The sequence below is a fragment of the Diplotaxodon limnothrissa genome, linkage group LG13, assembly GCF_057381915.1.
Source record: "Diplotaxodon limnothrissa isolate DT_005_m linkage group LG13, D_limnothrissa_male_GT1.1, whole genome shotgun sequence".
Taxonomy (NCBI): Eukaryota; Metazoa; Chordata; class Actinopteri; order Cichliformes; family Cichlidae; genus Diplotaxodon; species Diplotaxodon limnothrissa.
The window spans coordinates 15,087,003-15,097,859 of NC_140608.1; the positions used below are offsets into that span (position 1 = coordinate 15,087,003).

General features: G+C 40.7%; 1 protein-coding gene across 1 annotated transcript; it reads left to right on the forward strand.

Annotated features, from left to right (window-relative positions):
- Positions 1-3,836: 3,836 nt before the first annotated feature.
- LOC146620061 (neuropeptide Y receptor type 4-2-like) lies at positions 3,837-5,177 on the forward strand. The gene has a single exon (XM_085369343.1). The coding sequence runs from the start codon at positions 3,837-3,839 to the stop codon at positions 5,175-5,177; it is 1,341 nt and encodes a 446-aa protein (XP_085225469.1).
- The last annotated feature ends 5,680 nt before the right edge of the window (positions 5,178-10,857 follow it).

The following is a 10,857-nucleotide window of genomic DNA, read 5'->3' on the forward strand; positions in this document are numbered from 1 at the left end:
ATATTACCTTTATATGACACTACCCTCAGCACTCTTTAGCAGGTAGATTAAGTGCAAGATTGCTGCTTAAAAGGTATATGTGGAATCCACCTTTCACTGCACAGTACAATGTCTTTTTAAAAATAAAAAGGTGAAGCTTCTCCAAGGAAAATTACAGCCTTGCCTTCATTTCTGTTTCATCTATTTTCTCTGAGATGGAGGGCACTTTTTGAGGCAAAGATAAGAATAATATGACGGGTCAAGTGGAGACAGGTCACAGTGTTCCTTACCATGCAGAGACTTAGCGCTGCAGTGTGTCCAACACACTAACACAACTACTTGATGTATGTGTTCCCCACAGCATCGCACAATTGCAGCATTAGCGGTTTAAAAATGGCTGTTGGTTTTCAATATTTCCTTTTCTTACTACTGCTGTACATGGTTTCTACTCACTGTTGCAGTTATTTGTTGCATGTAGTTACCGGTGACATTACACTTGCCTTTCCTCACCGAACAAAGGATGATCGATGCTGTGCCACCCTGCCTGCAGCTCACTCAACACACTGACACAGTAGGTTAGTAATGATGCAGGGTGAAGTGACTGATAGCAAAGTGTGTGCGCTGTTAATGGAAAGTGACAGTCTCGTTTTCTTATGGTTTTCATGGCACATAGCAGAGGTTCCAGGGAAGATGGCTACAGTCCATTTTTAGGATCATGACAATGTCATACCCTTTCATTAAAATAAATGAATCTAAGTCTGTGTATTCATAATCATTTTGATATCATTAGCTTTTTATGTTCAGTCTTGAGACCTGACTGTTGATTTTTGGACAAGGAATTGCAGCAATTATTAGTGTGAGGCCAAGTCGCTTACAAAAGAATGTAATTATCACCTTTTATCACCTGTACTCAAAGTCTTTTGTTATTTAAACTGTGAAAGCACTTCATATTTTCTTCCTTTTTATATAGGTGTCATTCTTACATGAGGACTGCAGTCAACCTGATATCTAAGACAAAGATAAATCTAGATGTTTAATAATTATAATGTTCAACATCTGGATTTAAAGTGTGGAGGATCGCAAGAGCAGTCGTTGGTCCTGACAGTTTGTCTCCACCACGTGCATTTTTTCTGCACGTTTTTCAGTCATCTGTCTCACAGGACTGACAGAACACATACTCTCTTATCTTCACCAACTCACCTGTCTACACAAGCACAGCTTCTGTTGTATTTTATCAAGTCTATTTTGCCTTTTGTAATGTACAAACATTCACTGGCCACTTTGTTAGGTACAGTGGTTCAACTGCTTGTTAACACAAATATAATCAGCTGTCACATGGACGCTAGTTAATATAGATATGAAGTTCAACCTTAGCATTAGAATGGGATGATTTAAAGTACTTTGAATGTCGCATGATTGTTGCTGATATAAGGGTTGGTTTGATTGTGTCAGAAACTGCTTGGATTATCCTACACAACTGTCTCTACAGTTTTCAGAGAACAGCCCAAAAAAGCCTGGGCTAAAATGTCGTATTGATGCCAAAAGTCAAAGGAGTATGGCCAGATTGCCAAGGGCAACGGTAACTCTAATAACCGCTCTTTATGACAGAGCTATGCAGAAGAGCATCTCTAAACACATTACCTGTCAAGCCTTGAAGCGTATAGGCCAGGGGTAGGGAACCCGAGAGCCAGTGTCCTGCAGGTTTTAGATGTGTCCTTAATCCAACACAGCTGGTCTAAATGGCTAAATTACCTCTTCAACATGTCTTGAAGTCTCCAGAGGCCTGGTGATGAACTAATCATTTGATTCAGACGTGTTGATCAAGGGTGAGATCTAAAACCTGCAGGACACCGGCTCTCGAGGCCTGGAGTTCCCTACCCCTGGTATAGGCAGTAGCAGAAGACCACACTAGATGCCACTCCTGTCAGCTAAGAAGAGGAATGCAAGGAATCTTCTTAGCTGACATTTCACACAAGCTAACCAGAAGTGGACAGGAAAAGACTGGAAAAATGTTGCTTGGTCTGATGAAAAAAATTTGATGGGTCAGAATTTTGCATAATAATGACTTGGGGGATATTTTTTTGTACACTCTGGGCCTCTTTATACCAACTGAACATCATTTAAATAGTACAGCCTACCCGAGTATTGTTGATGATCATGTTTTTTATGACCATATTGCATCTATACTCAGATGGCTGCTTACAGCAGAAATATGCATCATTTCAGAAATAGAGCACCTTTGGGATGTGGTGGAATGGAAGATAAACGCACAGCCAAAAAATCTGCACCAACTGTGTGACTCTATCATGTTAATTTGGACCAAAACTCTGAGGAATTTTTCCAGCACTTTGTTGAATCTCTGCCATGAAGAATTAATGCACTCCAAAGGCAAACGGGGGACCAACCTTGTACTGGCAAAGCGTAACTAATAAATGAGGCCAGTGAATGTAATACTACTTGTTTAGTGGGATCTGAGGACTTCCAAAATGTCAGGTAATATACGACTCAGTAGTGGGCCTGAATGAATCTTGTGTAGACACAGATTGACCATAAAGTGACTGCAATGACTCACACAGACCATCCATTACTCGCAGTCCTGATATCCTTGCTACACCAAAGAGCCCCTACGAATTTGAAGTCAGCAAACTAGCCAATGAGTCATCATAGTGTTTAGGATTTCTGCTCTGGGGACCCATGAATGTTAGTAAAACATTTCATAGTAACGCACTCATCCATTTTCTTTTGCTTACCAACCCCTGGACAGGTTCTCAGTCTGTCGCAGGGCTAACAAAGAGACAGACAAACATGTTCTCATCACTTAGATTCACCATTTAACCTAACCTGACTAACTGCATGTCTTTGGACTGTGGGAGGAAGCCGGAGTACCCGTGCAGACACAGGAGAACATAAAAAACTCCACACAGAAAGGCCTCAGCCTGAACCCGCAACCTTCTTGCCTTGAAGCAACAGTGCTAACCACTGTTCCACCCAGGAGCGTAATTTCCAGGGGGGTTAGAGGGGTTATGACCCCCCAATAATGTGGCTCAAGAGTTGGGAGTTCGCCTTGTAATTTGAAGGTTGCCGGTTCGAGCCCCGGCTTGGACAGTCTTGGTCGTTGTGTCCTTGGGCAAGACATTTCACCCGTTGCCTACTGGTGGTGGTCAGAGGGCCCGGTGGCGCCAGTGTCCGGCAGCCTCGCCTCTGTCAGTGCGCCCCAGGGTGGCTGTGGCTACAATGTAGCTGCCATCACCAGTGTGTGAATGGGTGGATGACTGGATATGTAAAGCGCTTTGGGGTCCTTAGGGACTAGTAAAGCGCTATATAAATACAGGCCATTTACCATAATCAGACGCAACCAATATAACCCCCCCACCACCACCAATAAAATTATGAATTATCTTGCATAAATAGGCTGATTTTCTTTACTCATTTCAGGTATTACCAGCAATATAGTAGCATATTTAATCATCTGGGAATTTACCCAGATTTATTTATTTATTTAGACAGAGATCTTGCTGTCTTGCCCCCCAATGTTCAGCACAAAGCTACGCTGATGGTTCCACCCCATCAAACATTTATTGTACATATAATTGAACTTCCTTCAACTCTATCAGGCACTAATTCCTCACACATGTAGTTTCTATTTTTTAGAAACAGGATCAGCTTAGTTCTCCTTCATTTATAGCAACAGTATCACTCCTACATACACACATTAATTGACTTCTATAGTATAAGAGCAGTAGAATAAATGCATTTCATGAATCTGTGATTTCTCTCTTTGTTTCAGATGCATGTTTTCAGAGGGCTGGGATGGACAGTTTGATCCATGGTGCTGGTGACACTTCAGTCTTGGTGAGATGTCCTTGAGTGGCAACACAACCCAGTCTTCTTTGTCAGCGTCACCTTTTCCTTTGATCTTCAACAGCTCCACCCCTCCACAATCCTCAGCTTGGGAGAAAGAGCGAGCCAGCCATGGGTCTGTACAGGACTGGCCAGGGAATGAGACCCAGCTCCTCTCAGACTTCGCCATTCTGGAGCATGATGAGCAGTGCCACATGTCTCCTGTTCTGACAGCATGCCTTGTAGCCTGGTACAGTGTTACAATGGTGCTAGGGTTGGTGGGCAACATTGGCCTCATTTGCATCATTGCCCGCCGCAGAGAAAAGGTCAATGTCACCAGCATTTTCATCTGCAACCTGTCATTCTCTGACATTCTGGTATGTGTCTTCTGCCTCCCCTTCACTGTCATATACACAATCATGGACCACTGGGTGTTTGGCTCGCTGTTATGTCGCCTGGTGCCGTTCATCCAGTGTGTCTCTGTGAGTGTGTCAGTGCTGTCTCTAGTGTTTATCGCCTTAGAAAGGCACCAGCTTATCATTAACCCCTCTGGATGGAAACCAAGTGTTCCTCAGGCCTACATGGCAATTGTTCTCATTTGGATACTGGCCTGCTTCACATCTTTGCCTTTCTTAGCCTTTCAGCTGCTCACAAATGAGCCCTATACCAATGTAATCCTGCCCGTGTCATCGGTACATGACCAAGATTTTCCTCATGCTTATCTCAACACATCTCCTACTCATACATACAAAAACCTGTCTGCGCTTCAAAATTCATACCGTTCCCTCTTTTCTTACGTCCCCACCTCTTCACATATGGAAGCCTGTGTGGAGCACTGGCCATCCCAGGGTCACAGGGTCGCTTACACCACATGGCTTCTGCTGTTCCAGTACTGTGGGCCACTGTTTTTGGTCCTGCTCTGTTATGTTAGAGTTATTGTGCGGCTCCGTCACCGCAAAGAAATGTTGGACCGCGCCCGGACCCCCGAGTGCCAGCGCATGACCCACAGCCGCCGGATCAACATCATGCTGGTTGCTCTCATAACAGTCTTTGCCCTTTGCTGGCTTCCGCTCACCATCTTCAACGTGGTGTCAGACTGGAACCAGGAGGCTCTGCCCGTCTGTCACCACAACCTGCTGTTCTCCCTCTGCCACCTGCTGGCCATGTCCTCCACCTGCATTAACCCCGTCATCTACGGATTCCTGAACTCCAACTTTAGGCAAGAGGTGAGCGAGGTGCTCCTACACTGCCGCTGTTTCCCACTAGAGGAAGAGTGTGAGCAATATCCCATGTCCACTGTGCACATTGAAGTGTCCCATACCTCTGTGCCTCTAACCTGCAGGAGCAACTCTGTGTGACACTGATGCTTCAGCCTAAAGGATCCTTCTTACGTAAACTGTACAGTTGTAAGACAAACTGTTGCTGTTTGTTCTTACTTTAATGTCAATAGATCCATTTAAAAAGCAGCTTAAAGCTATTTATTGTAAATTTATATGTTTAAAAAAAAAGTTCACCACAAGTTTATGTAAAAAAAAAATCTATGTTTTGTGTTAAATAAATATTAACTGAACTTAAACTAGGACGAAACTGTACTTTTGTATGATACCAGTATGTAACATAACATGGTGCAATCAGTCAGCCCAGCAAGTCATTGAAGCCTTGTTTCCACAACTTTGGCTCAACTCAACTTTGCTATACTCAGTTTCTCATTTCCACCTCAATGTGCATGGGGTCGTTATAACAACGTCATTGTTATCTGACAAAGACAACAACGATGGAGGACATCGAAAGAGTGGTATAAGTCTATAAGTCTATGGGTTTTTCTCAGACTTGGAAACCACGGTGTTGGTTTTTGTTGCTGGGTTTCACCTTTCCATTTGCACCTAATGACAAACCCTAAAAACAAGGTCGAGTCCAGTCAAACAGGTACTTGTAGAAAACAGGCATTAGTCATTGACGCATTACTATGAAACAGATTCCCAAAGTGTGGGCTGGAGCCACAATAGGCTGCGAGTGTACTACAGGTACAGAAATTCCGTAAAATGGATTTATTTATTTAAAAAGTGAATAAAAATGATAAGATGCGGTTAGTTTGTTATATTACTTATTAATCCAACCTATATTTGCTTCTCTTGTATTGAAGTTTATATCCCAGTAGCAGGTGGGTCCCATATTGACCATAGTATTTTACGTATGACTTGGTAACTTTAGCAATTTCTAGCCAAAAGCCTGTTTATGTTTTTTGAATAACATTTTCAAGGAAATACATCTCTTTTTATTGTATTTTAATTGAAGTGAAATTTTAAAATGGGTGTGCCCCATGGGATCTTCTAGTTTTTAATTGGGCTGAAGCACTCTTGACTTTGGGAATCGCTGCTATAAACAATGGTGGTGCGGAAAAAGCAAAACTTTTTGAGGAATTTAAAGTAAGGGTTAAAAGAAATATCACGTCAAAAGAAATGCACAACACCTAAGAAAAAATCTCAACACACCCACTGGTAAAATGCTGCCTGCAGTGGTGAAAATTGTAGTCAACATTTGCATAACAAAAAATACCTTTAAAGTGCAACGTTTTGTCAGTGGTTTAAAGTGAAGTGTTTCATACCGTGTCTTACTATGAGCAAACTGCAACTATAAAGACACTGAAAAAGGAGGTGCATTTAATCTTAACTGTTGCTTTTTCAGAATTTCATGCTTCATGCCATATACTATCTTACTGTATCCTGTTATTATGACATAAATCCAGCGGGTGTTAGCTTAACTGTGACTTATAGAATTACTGCCAGTTAAACATTTTAACACTTTAAATTTATGCTGGAATCATAGAACAAATCCATATTGCAGTATTATCAACACCTACAGTGGTGACCAGAGATAAAGGGAAAACAGAATGAAAGAGTGGAGGACCATAGTAAATGCCGATATATTTATAAGGCATGAGTGGTCATTTGACAGGTATTGCAATGTTTTAGAAGGACCAGTGTGGTTGGGGTTGTTCAGTTCAGGTGTCTCAATGAGCCATCAGACACCAAGAATAGTCATTATTCGTTTTATTTTTTGCACCTGTTTTCTGTGACATGTCAAAACCTTTGCTGAATCATATTAGTTGTTTATTAAGTATAAAACATGTGTGACCATACTGTGGCCTTCAGACTCACCGGACCTCAAACCAACAAAATGCCTAAAGTAAACTTTGAAGTGATGTGTTACACGGTGGGACGGAATGCCTCTCATAAGGATTCTACTCATCCTTCCATACACTTTCAGAGACTGTGAACTGTTCAGAGACTGTTTGTAACAGAGATTGTTTCAGAGACTGTGCTACCAGTTGTGGAGGTAGCACAGGCCCTAAATATAAATGTTCATTTCATTTATCGTGGAACTGCACGGTGTGCCATTTTGAGACATATTAGACGCTTATGTAACAAACTGTTTTATGAGAGACCCCCTGCCGTTGTATTTCACGTATTTCAGTACAATTCAGTCTTTTATATTCATAGTATCAACCCTGTGAAATTTCTGTCTTAGCTTTCATGGTGAATAAAACACAAGGAGGGTTTTGTTCTGTGATTGAAGTGACAAATAAAACTGAAACTTACTAACTTATATACATTGTTAAATTGCAGGCCTTAATTTATTTTTGATGGGTTCAGTAAATATTGAAATGCTTGGACATCAAATGTGCATGGGCATGATTTAAACTACATCAAAATGTGTTAAATAACTTGTTTCGTTGAGGCAGTATGTTTATGTTGTTGCAGTAAGTGCTAAGTTTTGCCTGCATGTGGATTACTTAAACGTGTCTTATAGACTTACTTATGTGTGAATTTAATAAATTTATATTCCTTGAAAGCGTCACAACTAATATCTCAAATAAATGTCTGTTTTAACTTCGACTACATTGCCAAAAGTATTAACTCGCCCCTTGTGATGATTGATTTCAGGTGATCCAAACACTTCCGTGGCCACAGGTGTATAAATTCAAGCACCTTGGCATGCAGACTGCTTCTACAAACATTTGTGAAAGAATGCGTCACTCTCAAGAGCTCACTGAAACTCAGCATGGTACTGTGATAGGATCCCACCAGTGCAGCAAGTCCAGCTACTAAATATTCCACAGTCAGCTGTTAGTGGTATTATAACAAAGTGTAAGGGATTGGGAATGACAGCAACTCAAAATGGTAGGCCACAGAGCTGAGTCAACGGACACTAAGGCACATAGTGCACAAACGTCGCCAACTTTCTGCCGAGTCAGTCCCTACAGGCCTCTAAACTTCATGTGGCCTTACGATTAGCTCAAAAACATTGTGTAGAGGGCTTCATGGAATGGGTTTTCATAGCTGAGCAGCTGCATCCAAGCCTTACATAACCAAGTGCAATGCAAAGTGTCAGTGTAAAACATGCCACTGGACTCTAGAGCAGTGGAGATGTGTTTTCTGGAGTGACAAATCACGCTTCTCCATCTGCCAATCGGATGGTGGAGTCTAGGTTTGGCAGTTGCCATGAGAACAGTACTTGTTTGCATTGTGTCAAGTGTAAAATCTGGTTGAGGGTGGGGTGTATGGTGTAAAGTTGTTTTTTGGGAGTTGGGATCGGCCCCTTAGTTAAAGGAACTCTAAACGGTTCAGCATACCAAGACTTTTTGGACAATTTCATTCTCATACCTTTGTGGGAACAAACTGGTTCAACCTGGCTGCACACCAGTGCACAAAGCGAAGGATTAGCAAGTTTGGTGTGGAAGAACTTGACTGGCCTGTCCTGACCACAACCCAGCAAAGCACATTTGAGATGAATTAGTGCAGAGGCTGCAAACCAGCACTTCTTGTCCAACATCATTGTCTGACCTCACAGATGCACTTCTGGAGTCTGCAGATTTCTGAATGTTCAGAAATCCCAATAAATACACTCCTAAACCTTAGGGAAAGCCTTCCCAGAAGAGTTGACGGTATTATAGCTGCAATCATATTAAACCCTATGGATTAAGAGGAGGATGTCACTAAAATTCATAAGCATGTCAATGCAGATAAGCCAACATAGTGTAGATCATGTGTCATGAATTTATATGTAATTCACCTGCAAGCTGCTTTTTAAAACAATCTTTCTATTATTTATTGTCTTTATTTATCTTCCTTGTTAGTTTTCAATTTTGTGATTAAATATATTAATTGTTAAAAAGATTTTTTTGTTTCTTTTATTTCATCAAACTTATTTATTTTTGCATTATACTTACGAGTGTACATAAACAACCAACACAATAAACAAAAAAGCAGTAACTTACAAAATCTGATGGCTACCTTTTCTTTGCGCATATCAAGTAAAATTAACTGATTGTTGAATTAATTAATTTATTTTTTTAATTAGGCAGGCTAAATCGTGAGTTTTCTTCATGGAGCAAAACAGCAAGTGGCACAAACTCATATTTTGTATCATAACGGTACCGCATAACACTCGTCTTCTTTGGATTAGCAGTATATTTTCAGCGTTTGCAGAGCTTAACCGAATAAAAACTGTGATTAAAGGACACACGCGGTTTAGTAAACCCTTTGTAGGGGCCCTACCACATTCCTTTCTAGACCGGAAGTGTCGTATGTCACACATTAACCAATCATAGCTGTTTGTCCCAGAATACATCATTTCCACAAACTGCACGCGCGAACAATACAAGCAGGAGTGAGTTGTTGGTCGAAACTGTGCGATTTAAAAGTGACTGCCACACAAAGTAAGTCAACGGCAACCTCTGGAAGTGCGTGTTTATATCTTCTTTCACGTCTTCGGACTCCTAAATGTCACAATAAGTGAAATGCGTGTGCCAGCGGAAGTATGAACCATAGACGGCCACCATGGTTAGCTTCGCGAGTTTAGCATCAAAATGCAGCCTAACGGTTTTGTTAACATTATTGGCATTCATTCATGCTCTTTGATAAGTGTTAAATTTAACGACTCTGCCCTATATATTTTACGTTACACAGTAACTAATGTTATATCCATATGTTTGATAACCTGCCTTGAGTCAATTTCACTAATAGGTGGTTTAGTTAGCTAACAGTAAAATTGAGCGTTTTAATAATTTGATTTAAAGTACGAGTTAGTACAAAGCTTAGAAGTCGTCATATATTTTGTATGTACCTCGCATAGAGAGTATATTCATAATTTGCAGTGCTGTGGTATTCGCTACAAGTTTAAGCATGTACCCCCAGCAAGCGTCTGTGCCTTGAGTAATTTATCAAGAAGTGCTTGGGGTAATTGAATAATTGATTTGACACAACATTACTACGCAGCTCGCTTGTTATTCTCAGTTCAGAACAAAGTTGTCAGGATCTGATACCCCAACTTCAGACAAAACTGAGATTGTTATTTTTGACCGTAAAAATCTGATAAACATGGTGTCTAACCAGATATGTTGGCCTCCAGAGACATTGTGAGGAACCTAGGAGTCATTTTTGATTTGGTGTGCTCATAAAACAAATGTGTTGGACGGGTTCCTTTTATCTGGGCAGTGTCTCTAAAATGAGAAACCTCCTGTTGCAGTACACCATTGTACTTTTAAGGTTGGGCTAAAAAAACCCATCCTTTTTAATTAAGCTTATAGCTATGACTGGATCAGGTAACCCTGAACCATCCCTTACTTATGCTGCTCAGACTGCCGCAGTACTATTGATGCTATTTATATAGTTAAATAATCAGTTACATTAACGTATTCCTGATTTGTGGCTTTGATTTCAACACTTGACACACTTGAATGATGTCTGTCATTGATACATTTCTGATGTAGTATGGACCAGGATGGACAATTTCCTTGTTTCCTTGTGTCACAGTAAGAATTTCTTTGGACTGATGAAGCTAAACTTTAATTTCAAAAAATGTCGGGGTTTTTTGTTTTTTGAGTCCAATAAGTTAGTCAAGTGACTCGGTATTGTAAATAATATAAATCAGCCAGTTTTCTTGTTCTTAAAAGTGTGACAGAGTAAAATTCATGCGGTCTGCTAGGTCACAAGCTCACAGTATGTCTTTTTTTTTAATTTTCTAGTATCTGTGTTT